The sequence below is a fragment of the Neopsephotus bourkii genome, unplaced genomic scaffold, assembly GCF_033783945.1.
Source record: "Neopsephotus bourkii isolate Nb327-2 ecotype Australia unplaced genomic scaffold, CSIRO-AGI_Nbou_v1 NB_908, whole genome shotgun sequence".
NCBI lineage: Eukaryota > Metazoa > Chordata > Aves > Psittaciformes > Psittacidae > Neopsephotus > Neopsephotus bourkii.
In genome coordinates this window covers 3,194,008-3,209,046 of record NW_026901402.1, presented here as the reverse complement: position 1 = coordinate 3,209,046, position 15,039 = coordinate 3,194,008, and the positions used below count along the sequence as shown (strand labels likewise).

General features: G+C 42.4%; 1 protein-coding gene across 1 annotated transcript; it reads right to left on the bottom strand.

The window, feature by feature from the left end:
- Nucleotides 1-2,477: 2,477 nt before the first annotated feature.
- On the bottom strand, nucleotides 2,478-9,577 carry RPS7 (ribosomal protein S7). Its single transcript, XM_061357552.1, has 7 exons — nucleotides 9,514-9,577; nucleotides 8,841-8,922; nucleotides 8,462-8,533; nucleotides 6,614-6,757; nucleotides 5,068-5,132; nucleotides 3,254-3,404; nucleotides 2,478-2,593 (listed from the first exon to the last, which is right to left on the bottom strand). Exons 2-7 carry the CDS (start codon nucleotides 8,913-8,915, stop codon nucleotides 2,516-2,518), a joined length of 585 nt encoding a protein of 194 aa, XP_061213536.1. The 5' UTR covers nucleotides 8,916-8,922; nucleotides 9,514-9,577; the 3' UTR covers nucleotides 2,478-2,515.
- Between the last annotated feature and the right edge of the window lie 5,462 nt (nucleotides 9,578-15,039).

The following is a 15,039-nucleotide window of genomic DNA, read 5'->3' as shown; positions in this document are numbered from 1 at the left end:
CAGATGGCATCAACTGACTTTCCAGATTGCAAGCATTCACTTGATATGCTTGTCAAGGGATAGAGAGAGTTGTCTGAATGTATCACCGACACTAGCACACAAGGGAGCTCATGGATAAAGGTAAATTAGGACTAAAGCCTTTTGCAAAGCACACAGCCTGGTATTTCTATGCCATGAAAATCCAGTTTTACTTACAGCTCAGTTGATGTAAGAACCATAAATGGCTTTGACAGCATTATCCTTTCACTCAAAGAATTTGCTTATGGGGCCATCCCGGGCTTTGCATTTCACATAGTTCAAAGGGCTTGCAACAAGAGCCAAGAAAAATCTATAGCCAGCTGGTAATGGCTGGGAACATTTGCAATCTTTTCATTCAGTTTAATGGATTTCTCCTCCCCTGCTTATTACCCCTTCCCAGTGCTTTAAAACTAGAAACGCTACTGACATTTTTATTGCTATGAAGATATCAAACCTGAATTACATTGCTGCCTGAGCATCACCTCTTGCAGATGTTACACAGCCCCAGCAGACTCACCAACCCCTAACTAAAGGTAGTTAACATCTGGTAGGTCCCCAGACACCTCCCAGACTGCTTCTTCCAACCCACACCAGCAAACACCTATTTGTACAGACTACTATCCGGGGTACTGAGAAGCGTAGGAACATGTCTGACTTTAGAATTATTTGGGTGAGTGTGGGGAGGAGGGGGTGGTATTTCCAACCTCAGTAGTACCAATTTTAACAAGGAAAACTTGGAATTCTAAAGTCCTGGCATTCCTCCTGTAAGATCTTTTGTGACTACTCTTTCACGCAAGCAGACAGGACTTGGGGTTATTCTATGCCTACAACTCCCCTCATCTAATTCTAATGGAAGTATGACAAATTCACTTTTGCTGAATCATCCAAGATTAACAAAACAGTTGAGGAATGAATAAGGAATATAGTCATACCCCAGAGAGGGAAGTTTGAAAAGGACAGGAAAAGGCCCTAAGGTAAGCCAACTTCTTCAGAGAAACAACCTGCTTTTCTGAGCAAGCATTCAAGCTTTGTCAGCAAGTAGCAAGCAATTTACTACTAATTGCAACCAGGCACACGTGTTTCACTTCTCTCTGCATTCTCTAAACCAGAACGAACAGCATACAGCTATCTATCTAAACAGAAGTTATGGCATGACTTAAAAACCTTAACTTTTTCAAAGCAAAAGGAATGCAGAACTTGTTTTAACCCTTCAGTTCTTCACAACTGAAGAGAGGTAGCAAACGGGAAGCAACCTAAACCACAGTAAATGGGAAAAAGAAGAAAAGGTATAAAGAGCCTAAGTACGTGGCACTCCTCTCAGGCAGGAAGATCCAAGTTATTATGAGCTCCTGGTACAGAGACTGTTACTTTGCTCTCTACCCAAGCTGTCTCCATGATCAGGTGTCTTTTACTATAATACACACTCCTAAGTAACAGAATAGCCTGATCCATACACTGAAGTACTAAATCCATATAAATTGCACAGAACATTATCCATGCTCACCCCTGCGCTGGAAAAAAAAAGGTTGTATGCTGAAATAGTTTCTAAACAGATCCCCAAGTCAAAAATGTAGGGTTTCCAGAACACTAACACGCAGCTTTTGGCTGCTGTGATAAAGCTAGCCCTTCCCTATTTCTCCCCATATAACCAAATGTGTACTGAGCCATGTTAACACACCATCTAAAAAAATCCCCAAATGTTCCAGTAGTAATTTCTTCACTCTGGCATATCTATCCATGCCTTCACTTACTGGCCACAAGAAAGGTGACCTCAACACTAGGTATAAATATATATGCTGCTACTACATAGAGATACAAAAAAAAAAAAAAATTCCTCAAAGCAAAAGCAATACCTAAAAAAAGTATTTTTGTCCAACAAGGTACTCAAACACTCAGAAGTGAAAACATCTCCCTGTTTCATTCTGATAAGGTGAGAAGCTACAGGACCTGATTTTAGGTAAAAACTGGTATGCAATTTTGCCACTTAAAAGGCGAGAAAGTCACCTCAAATTCAAACTATACCTTCCCCCCCAACATATTTCCTAAAAATTCAATGCCCTTCTTCAGATGTTGTATCTCCATGCTTCAGATGTCACATCACATGCCATGTAGACTTCTTCCTGTGTGTCAGGAACATGATCTTCAGCTGGTATACTTTTGTGCAGAACTCGGGAGTTCCACCGCTCTACAGCAATCCTCCATATACTCCCTAAAAGGTGAGTCTCAACAAACTTTGGTTTATTTTTCAATGCTAATTCTTTTTGTAGGCTCTGGGATCTTTTGTCCAGAGTTGTGTTGCAATAGTGCCAAGAACAACCTAAGAGGCCTCCTGTTAAAATGCTGGTGACTTAATACTCTGATAGACAAATGTCACTTATCCAGACAGTGGAGGAGTCCCAGGAACCACTTAAATTCCCATCTATGTTTATGGAATTCAAAATTTAAATTAAACTACTCTGTTATATGAACAGTTGTTTATTCAGCCATTTTTTGCACTTTACAGCTGGAATTCTGGAAATTCAAACACGACATCTTTGCCTGTGAGCTTCTTGTAGACACCAGAAAATGTTTCCACCTGTGAAGACAAACAATTTTGTTTATATATGCTATGTACAGAAGTAAAGATCTGTGTTTGCATACTTTTAAGTACTACACTATTTCTCACTGTGCCTTCACTCTGAAGTGAACTCTGAGGCTTACTTATTATTTTCTTTCAGACTAAGGTAGCTGAGCATTTACACAGAAGACGTATTTTCTGGAAAATATTTGGAATCTCTTCGATTTGCAACCAAAGGAGACACAGAGAACTAAGCAGGCATAAACATGTCCCCACAGAAAAATCCTAAGCAAAGCACAAAAGATGGGGGACTTCAGGCTGTACCACGTGCATCTGGTCCAAGCAAAGTGCTGCACTTAAAGCAACAACAGAACAAAGAAGCAAAACAAATAAACCTCAGAACTCTAACAAATACACAAAAACCCCAACAACAAAAACACTGTCTGTTCCTATGTGGGAACCAATATAGGTACTTCATAATCCAGGGGTTTTGGAGAGTTGAACTAGAGTTTCAGTTCAAAACTGTCGTGCTTCCTCTGCAGCATCTTACTCCAAATACAAACAGAAGTATCTCCATTACCACAAACCTAAAGGTAGCCTTCTGCTGTATCACGTAAGCAGCCTCTTAGTTAAGTCAGAAAGCCATCCCATCCTGCACAAGAAAGTTTTTTCACTTACCTTGTGTTCAACATTGTTCTGTTGTGCTTTGTCCAAATGGACTTTTATGAGCCTGCTGCCGTCCAGTTTTACACGGATTCTCTTGCCCACAATTTCACTTGGGAAGACCAGGTCTTCAAGAATAGCATCGTGCACTGCAGTAAGTGTACGGCTGAAATGCCATATTTGTATCATTAAAACATGTCCTCTTGCCAGATTTTCCAGCTTTCCAAGGCTTAAACCTTCCACAGCATGCTTTAGCTGAAATTCAGTGGTGTTTCATTTTGCTTTAATGCTACGGTGTGACAATACACACTTTTTCATAGGTCATGCATAAATTAAAAGCTGAATTCTATACCAAGTGCAGAAATGTAATGACTGTATAAAGGGAAAACATAGCCAGGTTTCTGACCTTTTTTGTATCACATGTTGCTTTGCAGGAACAGTCCTAAAATGTTACTCCTACATATTAAAAGATTTTATTTAAATGAGAACCAAGTTGTCCCATCTGCAGTTTTGGCAGAGACTCACTTGGAAGAGTTTAAATGTGTAAGCATCTTCAACTACACAACAGGAGACCCAGTTTTGAAAACACTGGTTTCTTCATCTGCCTAAGCCCAAGCAGCTTAAAACACCAATGTATTACAGGAAAAGTCTAGCTGGTTATGTCCACACTTAGAAGACTGATGTCTACATCTGTGTTCTTGAACTCTCCATAAATCAGTCAAAAGGAGAAAAATTAACCCAGGCTATTTTGTGCATGAGTCCAGATGACTAGTAAAATTTCCAGCTTCTCTATCTACAGTTTCAAGGCAGTATCACTAGTAACCAAGACCTGTGTCTACAGTAGCATTTCAGACTTGCAAAGATTGGGACAGCTAAGGGAGAGAAGCATCAATTGCACTTCTATGCTTCACCATATACATCTCAAGTTTTACAACACTACTAGCCTGATCTAGTCTCAGGCTGAGAAAGCGACAATCCTGGGACTCTCCTTCCCTCATGCTGGAAGGCAGCATCCTAATCACATACACATATGCCAACTTCTCTAAGCACTGCCCAATACCAGTCTTAACATAAGAGTCCTCCAAAGGCAGGACTGCAGGTAGATGAGCACTATGAAACAGCACTTCAAAAATCTATGGCTGAAGATTTCAAAATATAATAGCAATACAACACAATACTGAGGCTAAGAAAAGTTACAGGAACACACCACATGTTAAGTAAAGGACAAACTTCAAAGATATTGACAACACAATGATATAGTAAGATAGAGAATAGTACAGAAGAGGCACCAACATCCATTGGGACATAGCAGTATTGCACATCTGGCAATAAGAGACTATATGAGAGGATAGTGGCCATTTAACAAACCACTGCACTACTCTTGTTAAATTCATACTCAGAGGGACTACTTATACCTACACCTGTCATCTGCCACTCCCACCCTCACTGCCTCCCCCGCCTCTTGTACAGTCTAACACATGATGTGGATATGGCTCTTCCTACAGCTTAAAAATAATTCTTGTCAGTACACTGTGGTAACAGACACAGCAGGTCTGGGTTTCTTAAGCCAGTATTGCTGGCTAAAACTTGGCTACAGCTGTAGCTGGAATACAGAGGGAGTTCTAAGAAATGCAACACAGTGCCCAAAGATCAGATTTTTACAGCACACTTTGGCAGTTGAATAGCATATACTGTTTCAAGCAGTAAGAGAACAGACATCACCACCCAACCACTTGAATGACTTCTCAAAAACTCAACTAAACATTACTTGACTACACTAGCAAGTGACAAAAGGGGGCTGTTTTATTGAATCAATATTATCTACTTACCTCCTGGGACGCTTTTGCTTGTTTTTTGTGCGGCTTTTTCTCGTTGGCTTGGGCAGAATCCTTCTCTGTTAAGGAAAAGAAACAAAAAAGGCATTTCTCAGTTCTAGTGTTTACAATCAACTCAAAAAAACTCCTAAAAGACTTACACATGCAACATGCACTCCCCACCCCCCAACAGACACATGAGACACTGAAAAGGAAAACTTAAGTATGACCAAAGCTACACCAGCATTAGAACTTCATACTACTTGCAGAAGCTTAATTACTGGTATTCTACTCATCCTATATTCAGTGCACTGAAATAAAGGATTTGTATTTCAGGCCTCCTCCCCCATGAATACAACCATGGTAGTTTACTGTGTCGCATTAGCAATTTGAATACACTTCTTTGGGAACAGAAATCTCAAAAGAATTCTACAATTCCTATTAGATTGAGGCTCTGGTATGAAGCAGAAGAGTAAGCTATCTCAGCCCCACAGATGGCTAGATGTCGTTAGAGATCGAAACATCAGTTTAAATAGCAAGATGTATTACACAATTCAGATCAAACCCTGTCTTAAGTGTGATCTGTCACAAAAGCATCATCTAAAGGTGCTTTTAAAAGCATACCAGCTTAGATCACTAAAACTTATTTTCTACTGAGTTTAGAAGCAGTTACGGCCACCTGCAGTTACTTTCTACCAACACATCGCATCACAGCTTCTCCATGACTGTATTAATGACAGGGTTACTGTAACCCAAACTAGGTCTCATCATATTCAAAATCAACATTTCACCTACAGCAGAACTACACACAATTTACATCTAAATACAGATTAGTAAACTGACAGAAGATTCTCAAGCACTTAAGTTTTAGTGAGCCAGAGGCACTTAACTAAAAGAAATCCTCTTGGCCACATAAATATTCAGGATAAGGTGCTCTGGCTCTTAAAATTATTTAACCAAGAATTTTTGCTAAAAAGAGCTTCAGTCTAACAACTAACTGTCCACGCCACAGAGATCTCTCCAGTCTGTCCACCTCTTAGTACTGCCCAGGAAAGCCCCCTATCACCTTGTGGCTTAGCTCCTTCAATAAATTCAAAACTTGTCAGGTTTTAATTCCACTATTAACCTGAATTTTAAGTACTTAGATTATAAAAGTGTAATATAGTTCCTATTAATATTTGTTCCCTTTTATTTTTTAAGCTTTGCTTCTCAAGGAGTAAGAGAGTCCAGATCAAGAAGGTTATATCCTTCTTCAAAACGTTTCACATCTCACCAAGTTTACAAAGCCTTAGCTGCTAGCTGAAGCATTTTAGCTTACATGCACTGTATGATATTCATTACATTTCCTGCTGGTACAAAAATATGCATGGTATCATTACTACCTTGAATAGACGAGACAGAAAGGGTAGCACAGCACTGTAACAGGTTATCCAGAGAGGCTGTGGAACCTCCATCCTTGGATGTTTTCAAGACTCAGCTAGACAAAACAATGGCTGATCTAATCTAATGCTGGCCCAGGGATCCCTTCAAATAAACATTTTTATGATTCTAAGTGTTTTACCTGAGCAATGAACACCACATGCTTCCCACTGAATTTCTTCTCCAGCTCACGAACTAGCCGCACCTGAATCTTCTGGAAGGACTTTAGCTGAGGAACCGGTACGAAGATAATGATGGCTTTTCTGCCACCACCCACTTCAATTTCCTGAAACAGAAGCAGAAAGTAAACATTACCATGAGGTTGAGAAGCAATGCTTGGTTTGATTATGAATTCTCTGAACACAGTCTTACTTGTAACACTGTAGGAGGAGGAGCGGAAAGAAGGGAGAAGCATCAGACAGCAGTACTGGTTTTAATCTATGTAAGAGGATTGCTCTTATAAGGAAATACAAGCTGTCAAAGCACTTGTTTTGCTGTAAATAAAGCCGACCACTCCTTTCAGAGTCACATCCTCCAAACTGCAAAGCTCAGTCTTTCTGCAAGACAGGACTCTATCTTGAATGCTTATCATAATATCTGCAGTGGTTGCTTACATGCTGATATGAAGTTTCAAAAAAAATCCTTGCCTCTAATGCAAACTCTAGACAAAAGTTTACAATAATAAACCTTTTATTTCTGAGCTCTTCATGGAAATCATCTTTTGTCCACCACTTGCCAAGGCCTGCATCATTACTCTAACAAAGTGATAGACTCATAGTTGGTTCCAACTTCCAAGTTGGAAGGCACCTCAAGGATCATCTGGTCCAACTTTTCTAAGCAAAGCATGGCTAGAAGCATGTCCCAGCACCCTGTCTTAGAAGTGTCCAGCATAAAATTCCTTCTCCTCCAACTGTGTTTACATCACATCAACATGGATTACTTCCTCCTGGTTTGCTTCTCCAACAGCTGATTAAAACTGGAAGTTTGGATAGGCTTACAAGGTGCTTCTCCCATGAATCTAACTGCAGAGACATCCTCATTCTCCCACAGAATGGCAAGCCAAATTGTTCTTCACCAGTTATGTTCCCACACAAGCTAAATTCAGATGCCCACATTTCTCACAAACAAAACCAAGCAGCTACATAAACAACAAGGACATTTTTAAACTGAGGACAGTACACGCTGATGTACTTCAGCAGCGAAGTGCTGCTTCTGAAGGCCCCATATACCAAGCAGACTTCTGCACTCCCAAATTCTTTAACTTAACTCCAAGCAGTCACGCATCTCTGTCTGTACTGCTGGGCCTGGGCAAGAACCAAAAAGCAACCTCCTTCAGTTTTTGATTGCAGCAACCACTTCGTAAGTTCCACACAGTCTGCAAAGCTCAAAATTTTTACCAATAATTTTCCTCTTACTTTTCTTCCTTAAAGTTTCAGATGTCTTTATGAACTAAAATTTACAAACAGGCTAACCTATGCCATCAAATCATTCTAGTACCTTCATCTACCTACCTACTACATGAGACATAACAGAAAATTTACAACAAACTGATTTTACAAAAAGCTATAGCTTATATTCCTAAGACAGGTTCTTGAATGTCTACATTGCCAGCTGTCCTGGTCCAAAACCAGGACACCAGCCAATATCTATCTACACACAAAAAAAATCCGTTTCAGACCTCAAGCCCACTTTGCAGAGAAAGCAGAACTACTGTTTTCTGAACATTTAAGCCCCCAAACTGCTATTTGAGATTTTATGACCTTTCAAACCAGTTCCTCAGGGAAAAAAAAAAAAACCAAAAAACTTTTACAAACTCTTACATGTTAACAGCAAATACCAAAAGATAAACCACAACAACATATAGTAGAATAATCACAGACTATAAAAAAAGGCTAAGGACACTATTCACTTAAAATGTTAACACTTGGAAAAATTAAACACGCAGAGAGCAAGTCACCAAGCAATTCGTTGTAGGGAAGGTGCAGCCTACCTTAGCTGCTGTGATGTTCAGCTCCCGCAGCTGAGCCTTTAAGTCAGAGTTCATTTCCAACTCCAGCAGAGCCTAAAAAAGTGAAGTTGCAAAATAATACATAACATACAAGTCGTAAGAGGCATTGAGACCAAAGTCTGCCCACAGCACCAGAGAGCACCCATATACTTTTTACCACAGTCAGCATCAAAGACTTTGTCACACAGGCAGATGCAAAAGCTGGGAACACAGGCTGACTGCCCCAATTCCCAAGCCAAACTAAGAAAAAGTACACGTCTAGCCAGCATCACCCTCGAACTTCGTGCTCCAGACAACTGTCACAGCACTACCTCCATAACTCACAGCCAATCACCAAACAGCGGAAGAAAAAGACACATACCTGGGATATACCAGACTCGAACTCATCTGGCTTCTCACCATTAGGCTTCACAATCTTTGCGCTAGAGCTGAACATGGCCTTTCTGCAATGCAAAAGAACATCTCGGTTGCCAACAGGTCACCTTCTGCTACAAACACAGCAACTCTGCCATCTGGCCACAAGCTTCAAAACGAACCAAGGGAGAGCCCCGTGGGCCACGCAAACCCCAGCACGTCGCTCCAGGGGATGCCAACCAGAGTCTGGGAAAAGGCTCCTGTGGCAAGCAGGGCTGGCCCACCCCGGGGCCCCACGTGTGGCACCGGCCGCTGCGAGATCTCCGGAGCTCCGGGGAGGCTGCCCATTCGTTCACCGGACCACACGTGCCGCAGGGCAGGCGGTCAAGCAGTGTTACCCGGCTCACAGGGCTCCGCGCCCGGCCCCGGGCCCCTCCTCCCGCCCAGCGGCCTGCTGCCCCACTGCCACGGGCTCCCTTGGGGCGCCACCAGAGGAGGAGAGAGAAAAACTCCATCACATCCCCCTTCCCGACACCGGGCACCCCGGCGACCATCGGCCCTCTGGCGGGCGGTAATCGGGGGCATCCCCACCCCAAGGCTGCGGCGGGGAGCACTGTTCAACGCTCGGGTCCGTATTGGGGCGGCGACGGGGGAAAAGACGACCGCGACCAAACACCCACCTCTCTCAGCGCCGGCCTAGGAAAAGGGAGAACTCTCGCGAGAGCGGCGCAGACCGCGGCCCTGGAAGGCGCTCGCCCCGCCCACTCAGGAGTGAAGCCAAACCCGGAAGACGGGCAGCGCGGAGACTTGTATGCGTCCCGATCAACTGCTGTTTGTTCAGGAGCGAAGCCCGAGCGGACGATGAGAGTTCTGGCACAGCGCCTGCGGATGAGGTCATTACCAGTATCGCTGGTGGCCGTTGGCGGCGGGAGATATCTTCAGCCACCGGGTACGGGAGTGCTGTCCCTTCTTCTCTCCCAGCGGTGCTCCCCCTGTCACAGCACAGAAACAGAGAGAAAGAAAAGCCTGCTCTGCTCTGTCCACCGCTGTTATGCGAAACCTTAGCCGTCACTTGCTTCTCCGTGAGCCAGGGTAGCGTGAGGCGGCCCCCGACACCCCTCCCGCCTTCAGGGGCTGTCGGCCGCTCCCAGGCTGGAATTCTGTGTTTCCTGGTAGCGCAATGCTTCGTCTGTAACCAGTCGCTAGGATCTCGGCTTCGCACTGCGGCACAGCTCGGTTTGCTCCAACGGTGGCAGGGCCGGTAGGCACAGCGTGGGGCTGCCTCTGCTGTAGAGCTCTTTCACCCGCATCAGGTGCTGTGCAAAACAGCACCAGCCGCCAGCTGTAAAAAAACAGTAGGAAAGTGGGTGTTCTTTTTCTTCCCCTCACTCATTCATCTCCCGTCATTAACTGTGTTGTGCTGTTGTAAACAAAAAACTGACGAGGACACTACCACCCCCAACCTGAACACCTTTAGCATCTGCTGAAGGCAGCCCATGTTTTCAAACATTTGTGGGCTTTTTGCTGTATTTATGATAGCCAGAAAGGCAGATTGTTCAGTCCCCATTTTCTTCCAATTCACCCTTCTTCCCTTGCATGAATTAAATAGGAAAAACTGTCCAGTGCATGCTGATGGCCAGGATTAGTATTTATAGAGATTTTAAATTATCTAAACAACAGTGATGAGGATCTTATCAAAGAGTAAAAAAAGATGACAAGTAATCATCTCAGCAGTCCAGTAGTCCACATGCAGTTTCTACTGTGAAAGCCTTCATGAGAAGGACTAAGTCACATACAGATGGATCAAAATTTGACTGTTCAGAATGCTAATGAAGAAATAAAAATATAGATGACTGTCTACAGTTGCCCATCTTCATGCTATTACTGCTGCTGAATAGACCTGAATGCTGCACTGGAGCAATGAGAAAAGGTGTAGATAGATTTCTTTCTGACACTGACTGTGCATTAGGGGAAAATGCAGTGTTGAGATGTATGTTGGCCCGTCAACAGTGTTGGGTATGCAAAGCAGCTGCCAGGTTTTCAAAAATCACTGTGGGCATGTGATCTTTAAAAGAAGTTATGTCATGACAAAGTAGTATAATGAATAAAGTTCTTATGTTGTGCAGACTCCGAATGGATGAAGAAGCGGAAAGAATGTCAGGTGTGTTACAGAAGTATCTCAACAGCAGTAGGACAGTATCTCATATAATAGGACACGGAGAAAGAAGGTAGGACTTGTCAGGGTCAGAGCAACCTCTAGAACTGCCAGCTCACTTTCCTGGAAGAGGCTTGTATAACTATACCAGAGTTTCAAAGCTCATGGGTGGGCTGTTCCACTAAAGGTCGACTGAAGACTGCGATGATACCAGGGGTTACTACTTTGCAGCTTCACTGACACATAGTTTTACACTGAAGTACAAGCAAGTTTTTTGTTCTGCAAGATCTCAGTTGTGACAAGGAAGATAAAACAGCTCCTTTTCCTGTCATGTTTTCAGTCAAGGTAATGTGATAGCAATGTAACTTACACTTTTCAGGGTATGCTAGATAAAATGACTACCTAGTTGCCTACTTACCTAAAATCTCAGTTTTAAATAGGAAATATTTGATTCAGGTCACATCAAATTTGCCTTTAAAAGCTTATGTGGGGAACTACATCGTGGTTAACCATATTACAAGCTAAAACATTTATCAAATAAGATTAAAATGCTTAGCTAATGTGTACAATACATGCATTAATATGTGGCAAAGTAGTCAGATAAATTTACAGTGAGTTCAAGTAAAAATGCCCTACAGACACATGCCCTTACTAAAGTGATAAGTGTATTTTTTGTATATGTATGTTGTGGGGTTTTTTTTTCTGCAGACTGTTATAAACAAAAAAATGGCTGCCAAGAATATATGCTAATAAATGAACGCACAAATTTGGGGGGGGGGGGTGAGAACAGAGCACCTCTTATAAGCTGAATAATGAGGGCAGTAAAACACAGCTGAATTTATGGTGCAGTGTGGTGAGAGTAATGCTCACTACCAGGCCATGCATGGCTCAGTGACCACTCTCATTCAGCGTGGTGCCACATTTCGACCAAAACAGGTGCACTTATTCTCCTTCCTTTTCATTTAGCCACTCATTCCCAATATCTCAGCACTCATGGAAGCTTTGATATGGCAAAACTTGGCTAGATTTGTATACCTCATCAGCTTATTCTACAGTGGCTACACAGAGTTGCCATGTGTAACTGGCATTGATTAAAAGTGCTAAATCGTTTATGAAACCCACTTAAAGTCCTGTCCATGTATATATTTACATTCTGTATTCAGATGAGGAGAGCTCATCTGGAGCTTTCATCTTTGCAGGTGTGGACTAAATGGGTCACTTCTTGGGTCTTTGCACTCACTTTGCAAAAACGTGAATTAGAGAGCCTGAAACATCCTCTCTGTCCTGGGCTGACTGAAACGCCCCCTCAATCCACTAGTGCTACAGTAACCAGAGAGGAAGTACCATGAAGCAAGCACAGGTATTGCTTAGCCTCGTAGTGCTAAATGCCACTATAGTGAAAATGCCAGCTGCCACGTGAGAAAAGTGACGGGATCCATATCGCCTTCCATTGCAGCACAGCAGCAAGGAAAAATCAGCAACAGAGATGCAGCAGTAAAGGTAGAGTTAGCTGGCTATATGCAGCCTCAGTTTTACCAACCAGGAGAAAAAGCAATGAAAGTAATGTGTATGGTACTCAGTGGAATTAAAATTTTGGGTGTTTGTTTGTTTTAATCTGAGCTCTGCGTGTTGGCCATGACAGCAGGAAAGTTACAGTTTAGTCCTTGCATATAAATTGAATGTCTGAATCTGTTCAACTAGACAACTAATGAGTGTAACAGACGGTCTTTTCTTTCTCCATCACTGACTGCTCATTACTCCATTCAGTACGTGTTGCCCAAAGAAGACTAAGAGTAACGTGTATGGACATGTAAGGAATAAGAAATCCATCTGCTATAGAAAACCATAATTAAAAGCTAACCAAGAGCAATAAATAAAAATATCACAAGCAGGAAGTAGTGAAAAGCCTGAAAGTCTCACTGGCAACCTTTACAGGGATAACTAATATAAATGATCATGATCTGAGAAAATCAGATGTAAGCATTTTTTAAGTAAGAGCAATATGAAAGGAGGAATACGGAATGGGTTGCCCAGGGAAGTTGTGAATGCTTCATCCCTGTCAGTGTTCAAGGACAGGTTAGACAGAGCCTTGGGTGATATGGTTTAGTGTGAGGTGTCCCTGCCCATGGCAGGGGGGTTGGAACTAGATGATCTTAAGGCCCTTTCCAACCCTAACTATTCTATGATTCTATGCATTGTCATCAGTATGTTGGAAAAAGCAAGAAAAATGCAGTAATTATATGCTGATACAACCCCAACCAAATTTTTTCAGTATTCCCCCAAGGCCTGTGACATAAAAAAAGCACTTCAGTTTATTTTTGGGTTCTTTTGAATGAGAGGTGTAATCCAGCTGATATGCACAGCAAAGTTAAACCCATTTGTTGCCTCTGCAATGGAAGACAAAAGTAGCGTCAGTGTTTCACATTCTTAGCGTTTTACTAGCCACCCCTGTAAATCTGAATAGAAGGCTCTACAGCTCTGGCATTTTGAGATTGGCTTTGTCTCAACACAACTATGGTAGAGCTATAAGAGAAATCTAGCAGTTGAAAAAAGCAGCATGTATGTGTTGGGCAGTTTCTGGAAGCAGTCATACCAGTGCCCCCAGCTTTTGTTCTTTGATCTCAGCAGCAGCTCAGCTGAAGCACTGGATTTGCCACACACCTGGATCCCCTAGTTTTGGTCCCCAAGCACATGACACTCCTGGTATTAGGATTTGTGACAGCAGGTTGCAGTTCACAACAGTCTGAACTTGAACCTGCTTGGAAGATGTGGTTCTTCTTACTTCAGAGGCCATCATGGTACGGGGCTCTGCTGGAACACACATACCAGAAACCCTTGATTTAAATAGTGGGATGAGAACCAGTTTTATGACTTTCATCAGCTCTAGACTTTTGAATGTACTAACTACATTGACACTTGTGCCATATTTCAGTGCCAGTTCTTCCTGGGGTGCTTGTCAAGCCGAGAAGGACAAGTGGGGCCTGTGCAGCATGTTGCAGGGCACATTCATTCCTCAGTGGTGCAGTCATCATTCTAATGACCCATTAGAGGCCATGAGACCAGTCATGGTAGCTGGTCACATGATCGGGACCATTATTTGGGCTGGCACAGGAGAACTTCAGCTGAGGACACCTGTAAGAAGTTATTTGTTTTTTAAGAACGGGTGCTTTCAGAATTAGGAGTTTGTGTAAACTGCTGTGATCCCATACACCTCATGTGTCCCCCTGGAAAACAAAAGCTGATTTAGATGGCTTTTAAAATACAATTATTATGGTGGTGGTGTCTCAAAATCAGGGTTCTTCAGCCTGTGGGCAGAGAGCTGATTCACACAGAGTCAAAATGTTTAATTAATGTCTGTATAAAGATGGGCACTAGCTGGTAAATCCACAAAGCTAGCACACCCTCAGTCTGCCAGCTATCTACCTTTTATACATTTTAAACAGTGAAAAGTCCTTTCTGTACACTTTAACAGTCTGTATCCACAATCATTGGCTCTTACATATCTGTATAAAGACAAAGTATATATTTATTTCAGAAAGTATATATATTTATTTCACAAAGTATATATTTATTTCACAATGCAGGGTCTCATCTCTGGGAGTGTGATTTTTAGTATTGTACTGAAACAAGTTCCTCTAGGAACTGAGTTATCCTCCATTTTGCTAGGCTTTTCAAAATTACTTCTGCCTTCCTAATCTTTCTGAAGTTAGTTGTTACTCTTAGATTTACTCTTGTTACTTAGATGTTACTCTTAGGTAGATTTAGATTATATGTTGAAAAAAAAATCTTCTCTGTGAGGGTGGTGAGGCACTGGCACAGGTTGCCCAGAGAAGTTATGGCTGCCCCATCCCCAGCAGGCCAGGTTCGATGGGGCTTTGAGCAGCCTGGTCTAGTGGAAGGCATCCCTGCCCATGTCAGGGAGGTTGGAACTGGATGGTCTTTAAGTTCCCTTCCAACCTAAACCTTTCTATGAGTCTTCTTCTGATCCAGATGCTTCATCGCTTAGACTTCTATCACTTCTCAAGGTTTATGAGCTTGTAAGGAAACACTG

What these genes read in the sequence shown, in the direction of transcription:
- RPS7 (XM_061357552.1), bottom strand. Translation starts at nt 8,915, where the DNA reads ATGTTCAGCTCTAGCGCAAAGATTGTGAAGCCTAATGGTGAGAAGCCA. An exon ending in TCGAGTCTGGTATATCCCAG is followed by an intron (nt 8,534 to 8,840) that starts GTATGTGTCTTT and finishes TCACTTTTTTAG; the next exon opens with GCTCTGCTGGAGTTGGAAAT. An exon ending in AGAACAATGTTGAACACAAG is followed by an intron (nt 2,594 to 3,253) that starts GTAAGTGAAAAA and finishes TTGTCTTCACAG; the next exon opens with GTGGAAACATTTTCTGGTGT.